Raw genomic sequence first — 22,879 nt, 5'->3', positions numbered from 1 at the left:
TCCACGGTATCCCCTGCCTGTCGTAAGAGGTGACTAAAAGGGGCCTCAGGGGCTCTGAACTTTGTAGTGTGAGTTGGCGGCCACGGGGCCCACAGCTGAGTCCTGGCATTGCTTCCACTTACTTGTGCCAGGCTCTTCACTTTCATCTATCCTATCCAACCTCCCCTGGCCAACTCTTGTTCTTTTCTGACCCTGACAGTATTACGTATGGAGGCGGCTTAGGGAGTTTTTCATTTTCATGACCTTCGCAGCCCTTGTCTTCCTTTGGGCGATACCTTCATTTTTCGAAGTGTCGGACCCCTTCCAGTTTTTCTCTCTGATTAGTGTTATATGGAGGATGGTTGCCTAGTTGTACTTCCTCTTAAAACAATAATCACCACCACCACCTCCCACTCTACCTCACCTGTGACCTCTACATCTTCCCAATACCCAAACTCGATGACCACACCCCATCTATATTGCAATGCTTCATCCAGTACTCCCTTGAACAAGGAAATCCCTTCATAACACAACTCTTCCAAGTTCCCCTCAAACGCCCTCTCCGAATCCTCACCCCAGCCCACCACTTCCAAGTAATCACAGTGCCTGCAGATCGGCCGGTCCTGTAAGAAACATCTTCATCGTTGGACACCCGGTTGAGCATCATATACTAAGCCCATGGGCTATTAGAACCACTCCACTCTCACATGGCACACTCACTTTCAAAATGTCTGACTCGTTGGCTGAACAGTCAGCGTACTGACCTTCGGTTCAGAGGGTCCCAGGTTCAATTCCTGGTGGGGTCGAGGATTTTAACCTTAATTGGTTAATTCCTATGGCACGGGGGCTGGGTGTATGTGTTGTCTTCATCATCATTTCATCCTCATTACGACGCGCAGGTCACCTACGGGTGTCAAATAGAAAGACCTGCATCTGGCAAGTCGAACCCGTCCTGGATTATCCCGGCACTAAAAGCCATATGACGTTTCATTTACCTTCAAAATATGTATTCATTTATATATGTAATCATATATTACTGTATTTATATGTATGTCTTTATAACCCAATACTATATTGTATTAACTGAAGTAGGCTTATTTTAATGTCTCTCCTTCTCCTTGTATGACTGTTACTAAACATGAAACTGAATGTTTATTTAATGACTAACAACATTTGAACACCAAGGTTTATATATGGCAAAAAAACCTATTATGAACCCATAATTCTACGGTGAGAAAAATATTTTTTTTCTCCAATATTTATTTGGTATTAAGAAAGTACTTTTATGTTTGAAGGCAGCCATGTTGCGCTCCTACGAGCCCCGATGTCGCGTGGGGAGGCTCTCACTCACGGCGAGCTCGTGAATTGCCGGGACACCTCGGTGGGACTCGAGTGCCCGACAATTCTTTAAATTCATGGAATTCTGCACAACGAGGGATTTTGACAATATAGTAAATAAAGAAATAAATAAGCAAAATTATTCGTACACCCTCCGTGAAGTTAGTGACACCAGGGAAAACTTAAAGGCAGTTAAGCCTAAGTACATGTTAGCGTGAGATCAGCGAACCAGCTACACGTGCCAAGGTCAGGGGAGGAAGAAAACGCGCGAAACGCACGGGCAGAAACAATTTATTTCCCCTGTTGTGAGTGTAGAAAAATTATAAAATTAACATCTAACATAAGTGCAAGTCTGTCCGGAGTTCTGGGACAAGTCTCATCAAAATTGGTCTATTAGACGCAAAATTGGCAGATTACACAACCAAGCCTCATAGAGGGGATAGCGTCCCTCCTGAGATTATAAAAGAAACCCCCCACCGTATAATTTTCAGTGTCGATCTGGAACTTGAAGCCGCGGGAGCTTGCGCCCGTCGCCATTGGAAATTCGCGCCAGATTGACCGACAAATAATTAAATACATGTCCGTGGCTAAGGTCCATATACTTGGTTAAGAAGAAAAAGTGATTGGGAAAGTTCTGAACGTTTGCCGACGAACCAGGAAGGTGTAGGCTGGTTGAAATATACGCAGCAGGTTTTATTTATATCATCTCATGTACACTTGAAAGTGAAGCAGAGTCTTGGGGGAAGCTATTCAGAGTAGTTCTGTTCCCTTATCGGCCGAACACCTGTTTTATTGAGGTAACGGAGAGAGAAACCACTCTGGGAACGCATCGGACAGTTGTAGTCGACTGCAGGACGAGGGAAGTTCGTGGTGCAAGTTACAGAGAAAGTGCCTGATTTATATGGTAATTTTAATCTCGTGTGTGTGAAGGGTAGTGTTTGTATGAGTGAGATTTTGGAAATGAAAATGTTATCTGTGAAAATGAGCGGCTAAGCCCGAGGTCAGCTGGTGACGATGTAATCAGAATGCTGGGAATGTCACCATTGTGCAGGTCTGTCTATTTTATATTATGTTGTAGTTAGTTAGTTGTTGTCTGTCCCAACCAACTTTTCAAGATGATTGTCGGGTTGATATTCGTAATTATCGGACGAAAGGTGTTGTAATTTTTGGTCAGCGTGTGAGAATTTCAGTGTGTAAAGTTCATGTCAAGAACGGTAAAATGCGACGCTTAAAATTTTGTGTTGAATGTTCGATGAGATATCACCCAAAGCGTGGATTTTTGGAACGTTATAAGTGTAAATTTGTCGTGGCGAATATCTTAATCTCAGATGTCAGTTGAATTCAGAGATGTTGGTCGATAATAATAATAATAATATTAATAATAATAATAAAAATAATGTCTACCGCGGGATTAGGAAATTTTTCTATGTTAAAGTGCATTTAACCAGTATATTTTTACAAGGATCGCAGGCATATTTAGATGATTTCGGGGAAATTTGTTAGAGTCACAGTCATTAATGGGAAGGAAATTTTGGGACATCGTGTATATCAATGATACGAAAGTCGCTGGGTGCTCTTGGACTCTCGAGGTTCGAAAGTCGTAATAATAGTAAAGTAAGAGATGTGTTTAATAATGGTTGTCGTTTTCACCAGGGGTTCGAAGTATGAAAAAGGGTATTGAAGGAAAAGGAATTGAGAGCGACGAATTTATATGTATGTGGAGATGAGAGAGATACCGCTGGAATAAAGCGAGGAGGAAGAATGTTGAGACAAGCTATAGTTTTGTAGAGGAAGTATTTAGGAAACAGGCTGTGTTGAGGCAGGCTGTATTGTTTTCCGCAATCAATCCGAATTTGAGACGACTATGATGTGAAGCATCGTAAATTTATAGAAAGATTCCAAGTGAAAACGACCCTAGTAAAATGTTAAAGTCTTGGTAGTAAACATCCAGTGATTTCTGTTACGTAAAGCCCGTATGGATAATAAGATAATGAGCGACCTCAAGGATCAAAGAGCACTTTGGACCCATGGTTGGGTTGTATCGAATTTGTTCACTGGAGAGGTCATTGATAATATAGTTGGAATTGATGATAGGCGATTTGAGAATTTCGAATGCGGTAGTGATGATTATTATTTTTGAAGGTATCCACTAAATGGTAAATATGTGTTGGGAATTTTCATTTGCTTCCCTAACACTTCAGTGCACAGGCTGAGATTTTGTTCGAGGTGGAGAATCGTTCGTCACGTATACTTATTTTTGAGTTCATGTATTGTAATGGTAGAGACTTACTGTGTTTTTCGACTTGCATTCATTTGATAGTAAGAGACGTGGTTCCGTCGTGCGTATTTTGTCTGACCAGATTTTGTGTTAAATGTCGGAGGTGTTTGAAATTGCTAGTTCGCCTGATATGTTAAGGGAGGCGTAGTACGACCCACTTTGACGCCCGACGATAGATTTAGGACGTCACATGTTATTCTTGGAGTCACTGATGATGAGACGTCCTAGGTCACGCCCGACGATAGAATTTGGAAGGCATCATGTACATAATGATTAGTGTTAGGGTGTACAGATTTCAAGTGAGCCCGACGATAGGTCTGGGATGGTAGCTGTACACACTCAAGTCTCAGTTTAGATGTTTCTTTTGTTTTTTTTTGTTGAAGTGGCCTGGATGAAGGTAGCAGTTACAGTACGAAATGATTTATGAAGAGGGTCAATGCGAAGCTCTCCTTGCGATAACGGGACAGCTGTTGACAAGTGAGGGTTGTCCAAGTGTTGGATATCGGCTCGATATAGATTAAATATTTTTACTGTGATTCTTCGTGCGTGTTAAGCTTTAATGACTTCGAGATGTTAATTTAATTTACGGACTTTATTGTTTTCTCGTTCTAACGTCCGTTTTCGTTTGATAGTGTGCATATTGACACTCAGTGTATTAGTGTGAGACTTGAGGTGCGAATGCGGTTTCGATTCGTCAGCCAGTATTTTATTTTATTTTCAATCTTATCGTATTTTCATTCTTATTCATAGTTAAAGTAAGTAAGTAATCACTTTACAAGTAGTGTGTTGGGACAGACAGTAAATAGAGAGATCTGTACTGGTAGCATTGTTTTCAAGGGAAAGAATTCCTCAAAGTTGTAGTAAATTTTAGCGTGGACTGGTAATTTTATTAAGCATAACAAACCCATTTCTAACCTGAAAATCGGTTCGATAATAATATTTTTCAAGTGACTTTCCACCTTTTAATTATCTTCAGTGTTTGGCATTTCTTCTAAATGCATGATTAGTAATTGTTTCCTGCATTTCGCAGTTTTGTTCCTTTAGAACGACATAACGTAAGATCCTCTCGGATCCTGTTGTTGTTGGTTCCTTCCGAACAGCTGTTTGGGGTGATGCACATTTAGCATCGGGATTACCTTATCACTTAAGGGTGTCATGAATGACAAATACATGGTGGGATTTTATTTCAATTGTGAATGATGTTGTTAACTTGTAGTGAACACCATGCTTTCCCATAATATTTCGCAACCTATCCAAAGCAACTGATAGTCAGTTTGGTTCGATTAAGGGTCCATTCGGCGGGTGTTCCGTATCCGTGAAGGGTATTCGACTGGTGGATAACCTTAATTGAGAGAAAATCAGGCGTTCTACTTGTTGAAAGTCAGATTTTCCACGGATCGTGTGGATTAACTCTCAGTTCTCGTTTGGAATAATAGGTGCCCGGTTTTCAGGTCTCCCCTTTTTCAGTTTTTCAGTTTCGCTGTCCACTAACATATTAGCTTCTCCGAAGCAACTCTTCGACATTGTAAGAAACAAAGTGACGTTATGTAATGTGACTGTGTTTGGAACATTCAAAAATCAATAATTTATATTTTTTTACTTTACAAGAATGCATATTAAATTAATGATGTTATCGTGCTCTTTCAATTTAATAAAGGTTAGTAAGCACATTTTTGCTCCTCATTTCAAGTAGTTAGGCTCTCTTCTGAACCCCATCGTTTGGTTAAGATCGTGACCGAATTTATTCCCGCAACGACCCAAGATTTAAGAGTTCTAAATTGTTCTACTGTAGCAGCCGTGGCCGACCAACGATGGAATGGTAAGTTCAAGGGTTCAGTAAGAAGTGTCGCACCAACTGTGGGGCTTAAGTCACGATAAGGAGGATGATAATATTCCACGTTGGAAGACAGTAAGAAATAACACCAACGTGGTGGCTTAAGTCACTTAACAGAGAGGGCTTGAGTGCATTAAAGGAAGAACTACGAGTCATGTTGGTTGACATCAGTAAAATGATGACCAATTGTAGAATAATAGTACACGTTGGGACTCAGTAAGAAGTGGCGCCATCAACGTTAGGGCTTATGTCACGATAACGATGAGGAGCCCAAAGTCACGATAACGATACGATGCCACGATAACGATAATGAAATTATATATTGAAACAAATGTTAGGAAAATATAAAATAATGTTGAGGCCTAAGCCACATTATAAATAATACAAGCGGGTGAGAACTATGGCTGAGCCACAGTTAAACGAATTATGCCCAATGAGAGTGCTAGATATTATCACGTTTAACGAGGAGCGTAACTACTTGGTAGATAATAATAATAATAACAGTCACAATGCATTTTAGGAAACCAGTATTTAAAGCTGTATTGAAGCTTATGTCATGTTGCCAATATAAATTTTGGAAGTGGTAACGCCGAATTACATTCAAAGTTTATGCGTTAACATGTTCTTTATTTACTTAAGTTACGGAAGCGAAACTATGTGGGATATTTATCCAGAGTAACTTATTAACTTCAGAATTTTCTTTTCATTAAACAATTTTGTGATACCAGCCATATAAACAAAATTTTATAAGACAACTGTTGGAATGTTGTCAGTTTCGGTATTAAATTATAATAGCGTTTGTATGTGAAAACGCAGTAGATAGTGAATTCTTTCCTTGGTAGTTTGGAGTATTCTGGTTGCATCAACAGCCAGCGTACTCATTATTGTATTCTTTGTGATATTGTGAGATGGAAGGTCAGGCGATGATGGAGAAGTTAATGCAGATGATAGAGGACATGAAAGTCCAGAATGAGAATTTAAGGGAGGACATGAAAGTTCGTGATGAGAGGTTGGATAGTAAGATAGACAGTTTTGATAGTAAAATGGAAGACGCGAAAAACCAGAATGAGAATTTGAGGGAGGATGTGAGAGGTCAGAGTGATAGTTTGAATAGTAAGATGGAGGACGCGAAAGTCCAGAGTGAGAATTTGAGGGAGGATATGAAATTTCAAAGTGAATGTTTGGCAGCTAGTTTGAAAGACACTCGTGAGGAGTTACAGTCTAGTTTGAAAGACACTAGTGACGAGTCAAAGAGTAGTATTGAGGATACCCAGGCTAGGTGTAAAGAGTCTAGTGATGAGTTGAATGCTGGGTTGAAGAACGTAGTTCATGAGACACACACTATGTGCACCGAACTTAAAGAGGAAGTTAGGGGTGAGATAGGTAAACTCAACCAGCGTTTTGATAATAGCCAAGTGGAAATTAGGAATGAAATTGGTAAACAATTTGCGGAAGTGCAGGTCAATTTAAAGAACGATTTTGATAAACAGTTTTCCAAAATCCATGACAGTTTAAAAACCGATATGGACAAGCGTTTTGACGAAAGCCACGACATGTACAGTAGGTTATGCGATAGTCAGGAGGAGATGAGGAAGGAACTTGACAAGCATTTACTGGAAAGCCAGGCAGCGCACAAACAGCTGATCGACAGTCAGGTCGAATTTAAGGACGACATTACACAACAGGTCGTGGAGATGCGGAATTCCGTTGATAAGGAAAAGGGGAAAACGCTAACCATAATAGAAGAACAACGTCAATTATTATCTGCGGACATTAAGTCACTGAACAACAAGGTAGATAAAATTAGTGTGGAATTGGATAGTCAAGTATTGTCAAAAACCGAAACAATGGAGAAGAAACTGTTGCAAATTAATGAGGAAGCAATTAGTAAACTCCAAGTGGCTAATGAGGACTCCGAAATCTTAATTAAAGAAATTCAAGAGGAGTTAGTTGAAATGAAAAATGAACACACCCGGGAATTCAACGACAGGCAAAATAGTATAGAACAGGACTTAAGGGAAATCACGTTAGCCCAGGAAGAAACGGACAAGAAAGTTGGGTTCATTAAGAGCGAAGTGAGCAGTTGGATTAGCAGCGTGGTAGATATGCAGTCCAAGGTGGACAAAGTTTTGAGTCAAACCTCGACAGCTGTTAACCCTGACCTCAGTGGTCAATTGCCAAATATCAGTCATGTAGATAATAACGGTCAGAGCTCGAATGTAGATACCAGTCGATCTCAAGGCTCAGGGGTCACAAACGTTATTAACATGATCAAGTTACATGAGGACCAGCCTAAGAAATTTAATGGAGGTCCACATACCACGCCGAAGGGATTTCTTAAGGATCTCAGGGAGTACATCCGGGACGCCAAGATTCCTGAGGAACGTCAGTTAAGGGTAGCTGAAAGATATTTAGAGGGGGCACCACTTTTATGGTTCAAAGGCTTCCGATACCACTTTGATACCTTTGATGAATTCCAGAGGGCGTTTCTAAATAAATTTTGGAGTACGGAAATTCAGCAGAGTCTCAGATTAGAACTATACTCACGTCGTTATACTGCAATAGGCCCTACTAAATTCAGTGAGTACTTTATTGCACAAATGGTAAAGTTCAGAGAACTTGAGGCGCCGCCCTCGGAGCAGGAATTGGTCCAGGCCATCCAAAAGCAGCTGCCTCCCGAAGTACAAAGGATGCTCATTGCATCAAAGGTAGAGACCCCCATGTAAGCAGAAATGATCCTTAGGCAACTGGATCATACCCATAATCAAGTAGCACCCAGAGGGGACGATCGCACGAGCAACATGTAAACACTGTTAGCCAGGTTCCAGAGGGAAGTCAAGAGGCACCTGAGCAGGGGAAACCACAGTCGACTGAGCGGAGGCGTGAGTTTCGTAATAACTGGGAACCCTCGCATCCACGAAATGAGGATTGGAAAAGGCGTAGGGGTAACTGGAATTATCCACAAAGGAGGAACCCTTACTGGAGGCGATACGATGGGGACAGAGAAAACCAGAGGAATTTCAGAAATGGATATATTAACCGCAGGGACTGGGGAAATAATCGAACCCAGAACTTCCGCCGTGACGATGATGAAAGGTACCGTGAACGTGCTCAGTACACCGAAGGGTTAAGGAAGGACCACGAAAGGGAAAATGGAAGGGGGCTATACAGCGCCAGGAAGTCAACACCGATTGTTTCGGGGCTGAAAGTCTGGAATTCCAGAAGGCACATAGGCAAGACCAGCGAAACTCCGGTCTGAACCCATTTGCGCCAGATTTTGAGCAGGAGTCAATGTCGGCTCTTGATAGAAGAAAAACAACTTCAAATTCCCAGTAGGAAAAATTTCAGAGTCTTTCATCCCAGATTCTGAAGGAGAGACGACCAAATGACGCACATAACATCGATAACAGCAAGAAACAGACTCCTGGCAACTCCCAGTTAAATGATGACCGCCACCCAATAAGAAGATTAAAGATTTATCATAGAGCAGAAGAAAGAGTTCCACTACAGGATGACGCAGCCTTACCAGCTGGGGAAATGGTCACCGAAGAAGAAGAAGAAGAAGAAGAAGAAGAAGAAGTGCAACCCGTAAATATGATCGTCACGTCGAGAGGAAGACAGGTCGAGGCACCACTCCAAGGACAGGGAAGCAGCGGGAGTAAAGAAGAGGAAGACGCTGAATGTTTACAATGTTCATTCTTAAGAGAAGACTTTATTGATGACATCTGTAACGCAATTCTATTGTTGGAAGAAGAAAACAGGGAAATACGTGAAAGTAACAGAGCCCTACGTCAAGAGTGACATCGACTGGGAAATTTTACGTAGAATCATGGTTCATTTGTATCAAAATTCCCATGTAAAATTCAGAATTTTGAAGGAATATATCTGTTTAAATATTTCCCCTTTCTGGGTAAACATTTCGTCGTTGTAGGTGGATTATGAACCCATAATTCTACGGTGAGAAAAATATTTTTTTCTCCAATATTTATTTGGTATTAAGAAAGTACTTTTATGTTTGAAGGCAGCCATGTTGCGCTCCTATGAGCCCCGATGTCGCGTGGGGAGGTTCTCACTCACGGCGAGCTCGTGAATTGCCGGGACACCTCGGTGGGACTCGAGTGCCCGACAATTCTTTAAATTAATGGAATTCTGCACAACGAGGGATTTTGACAATATAGTAAATAAAGAAATAAATAAGCAAAATTATTCGTACACCCTCCGTGAAGTTAGTGACACCAGGGAAAACTTAAAGGCAGTTAAGCCTAAGTACATGTTAGCGTGAGATCAGCGAACCAGCTACACGTGCCAAGGTCAGGGGAGGAAGAAAACGCGCGAAACGCACGGGCAGAAACAATTTATTTCCCCTGTTGTGAGTGTAGAAAAATTATAAAATTAACATCTAACATAAGTGCAAGTCTGTCCGGAGTTCTGGGACAAGTCTCATCAAAATTGGTCTATTAGACGCAAAATTGGCAGATTACACAACCAAGCCTCATAGAAGGGATAGCGTCCCTCCTGAGATTATAAAAGAAACCCCCCACCGTATAATTTTCAGTGTCGATCTGGAACTTGAAGCCGCGGGAGCTTGCGCCCGTCGCCATTGGAAATTCGCGCCAGATTGACCGACAAATAATTAAATACATGTCCGTGGCTAAGGTCCATATACTTGGTTAAGAAGAAAAAGTGATTGGGAAAGTTCTGAACGTTTGCCGACGAACCAGGAAGGTGTAGGCTGGTTGAAATATACGCAGCAGGTTTTATTTATATCATCTCATGTACACTTGAAAGTGAAGCAGAGTCTTGGGGGAAGCTATTCAGAGTAGTTCTGCTCCCTTATCGGCCGAACACCTGTTTTATTGAGGTAACGGAGAGAGAAACCACTCTGGGAACGCATCGGACAGTTGTAGTCGACTGCAGGACGAGGGAAGTTCGTGGTGCAAGTTACAGAGAAAGTGCCTGATTTATATGGTAATTTTAATCTCGTGTGTGTGAAGGGTAGTGTTTGTATGAGTGAGATTTTGGAAATGAAAATGTTATCTGTGAAAATGAGCGGCTAAGCCCGAGGTCAGCTGGTGACGATGTAATCAGAATGCTGGGAATGTCACCATTGTGCAGGTCTGTCTATTTTATATTATGTTGTAGTTAGTTAGTTATTGTCTGTCCCAACCAACTTTTCAAGAAGATTGTCGGGTTGATATTCGTAATTATCAGGCGAAAGGTGTTGTAATTTTTGGTCAGCGTGTGAAAATTTCAGTGTGTAAAGTTCATGTCAAGAACGGTAAAATGCGATGCTAAAAATTTTGTGTTGAATGTTCGATGAGATATCACCCAAAGCGTGGATTTTTGGAACGTTATAAGTGTAAATTTGTCGTGGCGAATATCTTAATCTCAGATGTCAGTTGAATTCAGAAACGTCGGTCGATAATAATAATAATAATAATAATAATGTCTACCGCGGGATAAGGAAATTTTTCTTTGTTAAAGTGCATTTAACCAGTATATTTTTACAAGGATCGCAGGCATATTTAGATGATTTCGGGGAAATTTGTTAGAGTCACAGTCATTAATGGGAAGGAAATTTTGGGACATAGTGTATATCAATGATACGAAAGTCGCTGGGTGCTCTTGGACTCTCGAGGTTCGAAAGTCGTAATAATAGTAAAGTAAGAGATGTGTTTAATAATGGTTGTCGTTTTCACCAGGGGATCGAAGTATGAAAAAGGATATTGAAGGAAAAGGAATTGAGAGCGACGAATTTATATGTATGTGGAGATGAGAGAGATACCGCTGGAATAAAGCGAGGAGGAAGAATGTTGAGACAAGCTATAGTTTTGTAGAGGAAGTATTTAGGAAACAGGCTGTGTTGAGGCAGGCTGTATTGTTTTCCGCAATCAATCCGAATTTGAGACGACTATGGTGTGAAGCATCGTAAATTTATAGAAAGATTCCAAGTGAAAACGACCCTAGTAAAATGTTAAAGTCTTGGTAGTAAACATCCAGTGATTTCTGTTACGTAAAGCCCGTATGGATAATAAGATAATGAGCGACCTCAAGGATCAAAGAGCACTTTGGACCCATGGTTGGGTTGTATCGAATTTGTTCACTGGAGAGGTCATTGATAATATAGTTGGAATTGATGATAGGCGATTTGAGAATTTCGAATGCGGTAGTGATGATTATTATTTTTGAAGGTATCCACTAAATGGTAAATATGTGTTGGGAATTTTCATTTGCTTCCCTAACACTTCAGTGCACAGGCTGAGATTTTGTTCGAGGTGGAGAATCGTTCGTCACGTATACTTATTTTTGAGTTCATGTATTGTAATGGTAGAGACTTACTGTGTTTTTCGACTTGCATTCATTTGATAGTAAGAGACGTGGTTCCGTCGTGCGTATTTTGTCTGACCAGATTTTGTGTTAAATGTCGGAGGTGTTTGAAATTGCTAGTTCGCCTGATATGTTAAGGGAGGCGTAGTACGACCCACTTTGACGCCCGACGATAGATTTAGGACGTCACATGTTATTCTTGGAGTCACTGATGATGAGACGTCCTAGGTCACGCCCGACGATAGAATTTGGAAGGCATCATGTACATAATGATTAGTGTTAGGGTGTACAGATTTCAAGTGAGCCCGACGATAGGTCTGGGATGGTAGCTGTACACACTCAAGTCTCAGTTTAGATGTTTCTTTTGTTTTTTTTGTTGAAGTGGCCTGGATGAAGGTAGCAGTTACAGTACGAAATGATTTATGAAGAGGGTCCATGCGAAGCTCTCCTTGCGATAACGGGACAGCTGTTGACAAGTGAGGTTTGTCCAAGTGTTGGATATCGGCTCGATATAGATTAAATATTTTTACTGTGATTCTTCGTGCGTGTTAAGCTTTAATGACTTCGAGATGTTAATTTAATTTACGGACTTTATTGTTTTCTCGTTCTAACGTCCGTTTTCGTTTGATAGTGTGCATATTGACACTCAGTGTATTAGTGTGAGACTTGAGGTGCGAATGCGGTTTCGATTCGTCGGCCAGTATTTTATTTTATTTTCAATCTTATCGTATTTTCATTCTTATTCATAGTTAAAGTAAGTAAGTAATCACTTTACAAGTAGTGTGTTGGGACAGACAGTAAATAGAGAGATCTGTACTGGTAGCATTGTTTTCAAGGGAAAGAATTCCTCAAAGTTGTAGTAAATTTTAGCGTGGACTGGTAATTTTATTAAGCATAACAAACCCATTTCTAACCTGAAAATCGGTTCGATAATAATATTTTTCAAGTGACTTTCCACCTTTTAATTATCTTCAGTGTTTGGCATTTCTTCTAAATGCATGATTAGTAATTGTTTCCTGCATTTCGCAGTTTTGTTCCTTTAGAACGACATAACGTAAGATCCTCTCGGATCCTGTTGTTGTTGGTTCCTTCCGAACAGCTGTTTGGGGTGATGCACATTTAGCATCGGGATTACCTTATCACTTAAGGGTGTCATGAATGACAAATACATGGTGGGATTTTATTTCAATTGTGAATGATGTTGTTAACTTGTAGTGAACACCATGCTTTCCCATAATATTTCGCAACCTATCCAAAGCAACTGATAGTCAGTTTGGTTCGATTAAGGGTCCATTCGGCGGGTGTTCCGTATCCGTGAAGGGTATTCGACTGGTGGATAACCTTAATTGAGAGAAAATCAGGCGTTCTACTTGTTGAAAGTCAGATTTTCCACGGATCGTGTGGATTAACTCTCAGTTCTCGTTTGGAATAATAGGTGCCCGGTTTTCAGGTCTCCCCTTTTTCAGTTTTTCAGTTTCGCTGTCTACTACCATATTAGCTTCTCCGAAGCAACTCTTCGACATTGTAAGAAACAAAGTGACGTTATGTAATGTGACTGTGTTTGGAACATTCAAAAATCAATAATTTATATTTTTTACTTTACAAGAATGCATATTAAATTAATGATGTTATCGTGCTCTTTCAATTTAATAAAGGTTAGTAAGCACATTTTTGCTCCTCATTTCAAGTAGTTAGGCTCTCTTCTGAACCCCATCGTTTGGTTAAGATCGTGACCGAATTTATTCCCGCAACGACCCAAGATTTAAGAGTTCTAAATTGTTCTACTGTAGCAGCCGTGGCCGACCAACGATGGAATGGTAAGTTCAAGGGTTCAATATATATCCCCTTTTTTGAAGAGTGTATGTATATCAGTGGCGGCTCGTGGATAAAACATCTGGGGGTTCACTACTTTGAAAAATAACGTGTCCAAATTTAATGTTACTTGATATTTACATAGATGTAAAATAGTGACATTGTTTGACTAGAAAGGTGACTTTCGTTTGAATGCAGACGGCTGCAGCTCGAAGAAGTTACCCACAGAGCTCGATAGCTGCAGTCGCTTAAGTGCGGCCAGTATCCAGTATTCGGGAGATAGTAGGTTCGAACCCCACTGTCGGCAGCCCTGAAACTGGTTTTCCGTGGTTTCCCATTTTCACACCAGGCAAATGCTGGGGCTGTACCTTAATTAAGGCCACGGCCGCTTCCTTCCCACTCCTGGCCCTTTCCTGTCCCATCGTCGCCGTAAAACCTATCTGTGTCGGTGCGACGTAAAACAACTAGCAAATAAAAGAAAAAAAGAAGTTACCAGAACGAATAATGAAAGACAGAGAATATAAAGTGCAATTACCTTCAGTTGATCCAGTTTCGCCTAATGTTGAAGACGTTGCTGGCGTTGGTATAACAGCTGTCGTCTGTGTGTACAGGAAATCCATCCTCCTTTCCTTCCTGGCAGCAAATAAGTCCATTACCTTTTCATTAAAATCGACTAATTTATGGGTCATCTCCTTCTCGATGGACAAAATAGCAAGAGCAGACAGTCTTTCTTCATCCATTATACTCCTTAGGAATGTCTTAATCCGCTTTAAAGTGGAAAAACATCTTTCTGGTTCAGAAGTAGTCATGGGGACAGTAATAATTCATTTCAAAAGTTTCGTCACTTCTCCGAAAAGGTTCCTTGAGATTGTTCTCTATCAAAAAAAAACAAACAAGTAAATCAGTTGCATTGTTCATTTCTTTAAAATCACTTCTTGAGTAAATCACTTGCAGTTCGGTTTTCAGTTTATGTTTGTCAAGAAGAGGATATGATTGTATAATATACGTAAGATTCTCCTCTGGAAAATTATTTTGGAAGGATGGGAAGAATTGGTGATCAAAGAGGCTTGAGGCCAGTAAATAGTTAGAGAATTTGAACCTCTCTTTGCTGTGATTTATAATCACGTCACATACCTCTTTTGCCGCAATGTTCCTCGAGTAGTAACTATTTTCGCATCTTTTTTTCCCCCTGTCGTCTTCTTGCACATTTTCCTCCACAACAATGTTGTCAACATTGTCCCTTACTTTCGAAATTGCCGTTTCAAAGGAGCTTGCTGCACTTCGCACTGATACAGGGTTAGCAGAACGCTTTTGTACTTGGTTGTATAGAATGTCCACGTGAGGCATAACCCTGTAAAAGAACTCTAACCAAAAAGTAAACGTTGGGTGTTGTATTTTCAGACGCAGTCCGTGTGCTTGGTTCATAGTAGCTATTTGTCTGCTCGTGTCTTCAATTTTCTCCAAGCATTCCACTATTGCTTCCTTATGCTCATGCAATGTAAGAAAACATCTTGATTTAAAGTTCCATCTCGTAGCTGAGCCTTGCGGAACTCTTCTGCCCACAACCTCATCAAGAATAGCCACTCTCTGAGGCGAATGAGAAAAAAATGCTGAAATCTCCCCAATGGTGGCAAAGAACAATCGCACTTCTTTGCTGTGGCTAGCAGTCTGGGCCAGAATTAAATTCAAATGATGGGCGTAACAATGCACAAAGTAAGCAAATGGGTAGTCTTGCCTTACAATTGTTTGTACTCCGCAATGTCGGCCGCTCATAACATTGGCACCATCGTAACTTTGGGAGACTACTTTTTCTTTGTGCTCTCCAACTACTTCAGTGAGGACCCGTTTTATACAATCGGCTAATGAGAAGGCGTCGTTTCCTGCTGGGTTTAAGAAAGTCCAGAACCTTTCAACAGGCTCCCGATTAGCTAATACATATCGAAGTACAATGACTAACTGACACTATGAAGACACATCAGATGTTTCATCTGCTATTACGGAAACGAAATCTGCAGTAGCTACTTCAGTTAAAATATTCTCGCGACACACTTGCAACATGCATTCCAGAATGTCATTTTAAATGTCCTTCGACGTACCCTTGAAGACTGTAGCACTGTTGAAATGACCCCTAACAACGGTATCCAATGCCGAAGTAAAATTAATGAGTCCTCTGAATACGCCTGGATGGTTTGAATCGAGTGTTTCGTCACGACCTCTCAAAGCAGGTTCAAATTCACCACAGAACTTCACGCAGTCAATGATCTTCGAGAGCACGTACCTATTTTTTCTCACACTATCATTATGTCTCTCAATATTCCTTCTGAAAGCGCTACTTAGCTGCTGCCTAATACCTGTTTTCCCCAGAACTGAAAGATCCAAACATGCAGTCTTATGTGTAATAGATGCTTCGTGATTTTTGATCTTTTGTGTTAAATGGCTGAGATTTGATACCCCTGTTGTTGTCCAATTCGTGTCCTTACCCTTAGCAAAAAGCATGCACGGGAAACAGAAAAGCCTATTAATGGTATCGCAACCACATAGCCAAGTATTCCTCTCGTAAATCTGTGGCTTAAATGTTCTACAAAAATCCTTACTTCTACTAGTTTGCTTCTGAATAATGTTCAGGGAGGGAAGAGGCCTGCCCAGCTGATTTATTCTGCATTTTTCTTCTAAACCAAGTGTTGGAAAGGTATTCTCGAGAAGAAACTGAACGGTATGCATTTCCAGACTGATGAATACACGACACACACATCAAGACACCGCCAAACACAGTGATAACGAACGTCAGATACAATAGAGCACTTTACTAAACACAGTCTTGAGTAGATATTCGCTACGGTACTGTTCCGGAAGTGGTTGAACTGAAGGGTCAGAAATAAATACTGCTTCAAGAACGTGTTAGTCCGCCTGTTGTTACTTGTGCTCCTTTATTGACGTATTTTGCTTTTATGAGCACTTCTTACTGATTAAAAAATTACAATAATTACATACACATAGGCTACGTACCGGTATGCCTATTTATGTTATACAAATCCAGTTACCAAAGTATTTTGATTCATTGCGGTTAATTACGTCTAAAACGCAAAATCGTGAAATTAAAATCCCTTCAAAACGTACCATATTCAGCAAATTTTAACCGCGCGCTTTGAGACAATACATGGGCTAACTTCGGGCTTGTTCGATGTAGATCGTGTCGAGGGCTGCCAAGAGCTAGTCTAGTCACCAGCGATAGTTTAGCTTTGTTCTCGGGTTACCCCCCCTTGCCTCACACGTCCACGCGCCTTGCTCACCCTCCTTACGTCCCACCGCCGCGCGCCCGCAATCCAGAAATTGAACCTTTTCGCTGATTCCGGAGAGCAATCGAGTGTTGATGTCAAAATTATCGCTCCGAGCGCAAATTTACAGACGTAATTAAAGAAATATGCACTTGATTAACCATTTTACTAAGAGTTATATATTTCTAGGGGGTTCACTGAACCACTGAACATATAGAACGCGACGCCACTGATGTATACCGGTATGTATTAAATATATAATGTCATGCTGTTACACACCCTATGGAAACAGACCAATTTAAAAAAAGGAAAAAACCCAGGAAAAGGCCACATCCCCCTCTTCCATCTCCGTCATATTTCACACCCACTTACACACCTTCCTCTTTCAACACAACCCCCAACATGCCCGGGACTTCGGCCAGAGCGAGGGCACAACCCTCTTGGTGGCCCGCCTCATCCCTGCAGGGTTGGGAATGAAAACGAAAAGATGACGACGGCCTCCACGGTATGCACTAGCAATGCGTCTTGGTAGGTGTGTTATTTAACAACTGATGAGCCCAACTTAGCACATTGAGGCGAAATGCTGGCAACCAGAAATGAGTCAGCTGGAAAATTTATAATGTCCAATAACGGACCAACTATATTGGTATTACATACCACTTAGTCGAGCAGCTCACCTCCTTTCTCCCAAGTCTTCCCAGCCCAAACTTTGCAACATTTTTGTAATGCTACTCTTTTGTTGGAAATCACCCAGAACAAATCTACTTGCTTTTCTTTGGATTTTTTCTGCTTCTTGAATCAAGTAATCCTGGTGAGGGTCCCATACACTGGAACCATACCCTAGTTAGGGTCTTACCAGGGACTTACATCCTCTCTCTTTTACATCCTTACTACAACTCCTAAATACTCTCATAACCATATGCAGAGATATGTAACCTTTATTTACTATCCCATTTATGTTATTACCCCAATGAAGATCTTTCCTTATATTAACACTTAGGTACTTACAGTGATCCCCATAAGGAACTTTCACCACACTAACACAGTAATTAAAACTGAGTTGTCTTTTCCTATTTATGAAACTCATTCCCTGACTTTTAACCCCGTATATCATCATACGATTGCCTGCTGTCCATCTCACAATATTACGAGGTAATTTTGCAGTTGCTCACAATCTTGTAACTCTATACAGAATATCATCATCTGCAAAAAACACTATATCTGATTCTACTTCTTTACTCATATTACATGTATATATATATATATATATATATATATATATATATATAAAATATAATGGCCCAATAATACTGCCTTGAAGAATTCCCCCTCTTAATTCTTTCAGGGTCAGATAAATTTTCACATACTCTAATTTTCTGAGATATAATTTTTAGAAATATAGCCACCCATTCAGCCACTCTTTTATCTAGTCCAGTTGCACTCATTTTTGCCGGTAGTCTCCCATTATCCACGCTATCAAATGCCTTAGACAGGTCAATCGCGATACAATCCAAGATATCTGCTATATCTTGCTGGAATCTTAAAAGTTGAGCTTCAGTGGAATACGAACTAGTTATTAATTTTGCAAACATGTTGAATATAATTAGAAAGAATGTTTTCCCAAAGCTTACATGCAATGCATGTCAAAATGACTGGCCTGTAATTTTTTGTTTACAATTTGTTTTACGTCTTACCGACACAGATAGGTCTTATGGCAATGATAGGATAGGAAAGGGCTGGAGTGGGAAGGAAGCGGCTGTGGCCTTAATTAAGGTAATAATAATAATAATAGTAATAATAATAATAATAATAATAATAATCATAATAATAATGTTATTTGTTTTATGTCCCACTAACTACTCTTTTACGGTTTTCGGAGACACTGAGGTGCCGGAATTTAGTTCCGCAGAGTTCTTTTACGTGCCAGCAAATCTACTGACACGAGGCTGACGTATTTAGTACCTTCAAATACCACCGGACTGAGCCAGGATCGAATCTGCCAAGTTGGAGTCAGAAGGCCAGCGCCTTAACCGTCTGAGCCACTCAGCCCGGCTTAATTAAGGTACAGACCCAGCATTCGCCTTGTGTGAAAATGGGAAAACCATCTTCAGGCCTGCTGACAGTGGTGTTTGAACCCACTATCCCCTGTATGCAAGTTCACAGCTGCACGCCCCTAACCGCATGGCCAACTCGCCCGGTCCTGTAATTTTCAGCTTTATGTCTATAACCTTTTCTTTGTACACAGGGGCTACTATAGCAGCTCTTCATTTATTTGGCATAGCTCCTTCATGCAAACAATAATCAAATAAGAACTTCAGATATGGTACTGTATCCTAACCCATTGTCTTTGGTATATCGCCAGATATCTTACGAATTCCAGCTGCTTTTCTTATCCTTGAAATGAACCACAATGCTGAGATTACACCCTGCAACCTTTGACTATACCACACAGTGGCTAAGCCAACATCAATATCAGTTATTCCATTATTCCAAGAATACACAAATAGTCCACTGGGTACATCATTTGTAAACATTAGTAATTGAGGACACCAAGATAGAGAGTAAACTCCCATTTGCATAAATTGGCTTTAACCCGACAGTACTCGCGGCCGCATGTATAACGCCGTTACTCGCGGGTGAGCGCTGCGCTCACCTCGTGTATGTTCGTTTTCCTAACCTTTTCTTTTGCCAGCGTTCATTCAGAGAAGGAGATTTATTCATTATAAGTGCAGTTTTGAAATAATAGTATACATGCTTGGGTTTAACTCACTTAATATAGGTTTGAATGCGTGATTCATAGAAATTTATGTTAATCTTACTAGAACTGGGTTCGCTCACTTTATTCAGATTAAAATCCATTAATTTCTTGAAATCTGGATAGTAGCATGACATGTAACCACCTTCTGCACAAACAAAATCCAAAAATAAAAAATAAAACCAAACAAAAACCTATAAAGCTATGTTTCTGCCTATAGACCTGTAATTGTTGAAACTGTTCGTAAATTAGGCAACAGTTCATGTTCTTGTGGAACAGATGTTTCAATATAAAGTCTCAACACTGTTGTCACCTTTATTCCGTTTCCGAGTCACTTTGATCCGGGTGTGGAAAATGGCATGGTTTACAAAGTGTTACTATGTGGTATCCGCAAATTGGTGCACTGCATTTCACACATCTGGCTGCTGTTTTCCTGTCTTTCTTGGACAGTATGCACACTTTTCCCTTCCCGACGATGTCACCTGTGGAGGATCGGTCTTTTCCTCCAGAACTTTCAGAATTTTCAGACGCAGATCTGAGTGAATTACAAATTTTGCAACTCTTTCTTCAAGATGGAATTTTGTAAGGTCCAGGCGAGTGTCTTCAGGTACTTCCTTCTCGGTAATTATTCAGATGTGTTCGAACGAAAAATAACCTGGCTGTTGATACCGGCAATATCTAACATTATGAAAAATATTCTTAGAGGCCATCTGCAGCACATTCTAGATACAGAGTACAAAGACTTCATTTCATCAACAACATCGAATCCTCCTTTCGTCAAATTATACAATGTAGGTCCTTCTGGTTTCGTAAGGTCCCCAGTTGTTTCATCAATTACTGGAAATTCGTGCATACTTGATATGAGTATTACGTTTCTATTCTTTTTAGGCACGTACGAAATCAGCATGCAATGCTCCCCAAAAGAAAAAATGCTGCTATTTACAGGCCTGGATCTAGTGTTGACTAGTTCTGGCGGAATCTCCCGCTTATTTTTCTTCAGTGTTGCAACCGTTGTTAGGTTCTTCTCCCGTACAAGCCCATTCACAATCCCAACGGAAGAAAATCAGTTGTCGACAGTCACGTTCCGGCCGCTGTTTTCTACTGGCTGAACCATTCTTCTGACGACACTACTAGGACTATTCTCTATTACAAGGGGACCTTCAGGCTGTCTTCCCGCATCTTCATGTCTTCAGTATAAAATATCCGAGAACAAACCAAGGCAAAAGTTTTGATTCCATATTTGGATGGTTTGTTTGGAATGTACTGCATGAAGCTGCACCTGACACGAAATCCTTCCAGTATTTTGTCCAGTGTGACGTATTCCCCGAAACTGTAATTGTCTTCACATAGCTGAACAAAACTTTGAAATATTTCTCTGATTGGCGCCAACTTATCCAGAGCTTTCCTTTGATGCCTAGTACGAATATCATCAAACCTCAGAGCACTAAGAAGCAAATAAAATCTATCGTAACTCATTACCAGGCGAAAATAATCCGGTGCTGTGATATCAGTTGCCCATATCTCGGATATTTTGATGTGATGATTTCATAACTCCTGCTAAGTATAACAAACCTTTATCTTGTTCACATTTGTGTCCAAGGCGTTACGCTCACGAGTGTAATTCTGTATGAACTTCCGCAAACGAACGTTTGTGTAGTTCACTATTTCAGTAATCACATCGTTAGGAAAGGACAAGTCCCACGACTGGAGAACTGTCGCTGCGTGCTGAGCACGTGTTTTCACACCAGGCGGATGAATGACACTATTCCTCTTGCTCCTTCGCCTGTTGTGTGGAGGGGGATGAATATTCCACACCGTGGCATTGTCCTTACCAACATAATGAGGCCCAATGTGCTCATCGAAATCAGAATCGTCAGCGGCTAGTGTCATGATCATTGTTTTTAATCTCTCCCTCCGAATCTTCAATATCACTGTCTATTACCAGAGGAGAGCCTATAATGTCATCATCAGATTCCTCTAACAACCACTTCTGAATGTGTCTTCACATTCCATATTCAATATGTTAATAAAACATCACTCGGCACTCAGACTCGCACTGCTTCGCACATGCACGAAAAGTTACACGGATCCTCGCGGGTGAGCGCTGCGCTCACTTCCGTTCGCATGATTGAAATCAAAGCGTCTGGGAAGCACTCACGTTTCTGATTTTCTGTGTCCGTCAAAGGGGATACTCAGAAGGGAAGGTAGACGAGAGCTTGGCTTCCCAATTTCCACTAGGTTAGAGTTACAAGCTGTTAAAAATTAAAGTGAGTGCAGCGCTCACCCTCGAGTACTGACGGGTTAACAATGCCTGTAACAAATTCCCTAACAATGTCCTTAGCATGTCAGTTGATCTGACTTTTATTCAAGGCATTGTTATCAATGAAATGCAGTGTAGAAGGGACCCAGACTGAATAGTGATTGGGGATTTAAATGAGACTATGGATTGGGTATGTGGGAAATTGGGAGCGAGTTCTGATTTTTATTCAAGCCGCACACATGAATATAAGTACTGTAATGTCAGTAAATTATTTACATGTTTTTCCTCCAGAAACTGAACTTCATAAAATTCATCAGAGTAGAATATTAACAGGTACTTATCTGAAAATATTTTTCATGTTTCAGGAAAGCGGCTGTGTGTGGGTGAAACATTCTCTCGACAGATTATGTTTCTGTTCACTGCTGGACTACTACAGCATTTCACCTTTGAACCAGATGATCCTGCTAATCTTCCCCCCATAACTGCAGCACACCCTGGATTTTCTCTTACTCCTGTAGATATATGGGCTAGAATTATTCCCAGAAGCTAACGTGCATTTTATAATGAAATTATGTGTAATATGGTATTGTAGACAGTACAAACAGTATCCATGCTCCATAACAATGATAAATGGAAAATGACGGTTGAGGTATACAACATTGTGATATAATTTGCTATAGATTTTCTCCTACTGACTAATGTTTCTGAGTGAAATATAATGCTGAAGTATATCAATCAAGATGGACACTTAATTAAAACCCTTGATCACAAACCTCTCCCAAGACCAACATTATTACTAACCATTCATCTGTGGGATTACATTAATGAAACCACCAATGTCTACTGATCTGCATTTAGGACAGTCATCTAGGTGACAGATTCCCTATCTGTTGTTTTTCTAGCCTTTTCTTATATACAAGCACACTTTTCTATTTTCCAAGTCCTAAAATTCATTACTACATGGAAAGCACTTTTTCAATTCTTGGTCACTGCACATCTCTATCATAACCAATGCACTAAG

The 22,879-nt window shown here is 40.5% G+C and overlaps 1 protein-coding gene across 2 annotated transcripts in view; it reads left to right on the top strand.

Moving 5' to 3' along the window:
- The window catches only part of LOC136858818 (probable cytochrome P450 304a1), a 365,722-nt gene extending 343,125 nt beyond the window's left edge, over nt 1-22,597 (top strand). For both annotated transcript variants that reach the window (XM_068230565.1, XM_068230566.1), the window contains exon 10: nt 22,224-22,597. In XM_068230565.1, the coding sequence (XP_068086666.1) occupies nt 22,224-22,408 (185 nt within the window). In that variant the 3' untranslated portion in view covers nt 22,409-22,597. The remainder of the gene's footprint in view (nt 1-22,223) is intronic.
- The last annotated feature ends 282 nt before the right edge of the window (nt 22,598-22,879 follow it).

This window comes from Anabrus simplex, chromosome 1 (assembly GCF_040414725.1).
Source record: "Anabrus simplex isolate iqAnaSimp1 chromosome 1, ASM4041472v1, whole genome shotgun sequence".
In the NCBI taxonomy this organism is placed as follows: Eukaryota; Metazoa; Arthropoda; class Insecta; order Orthoptera; family Tettigoniidae; genus Anabrus; species Anabrus simplex.
This window is presented reverse-complemented; position numbering and strand designations above follow the sequence as displayed.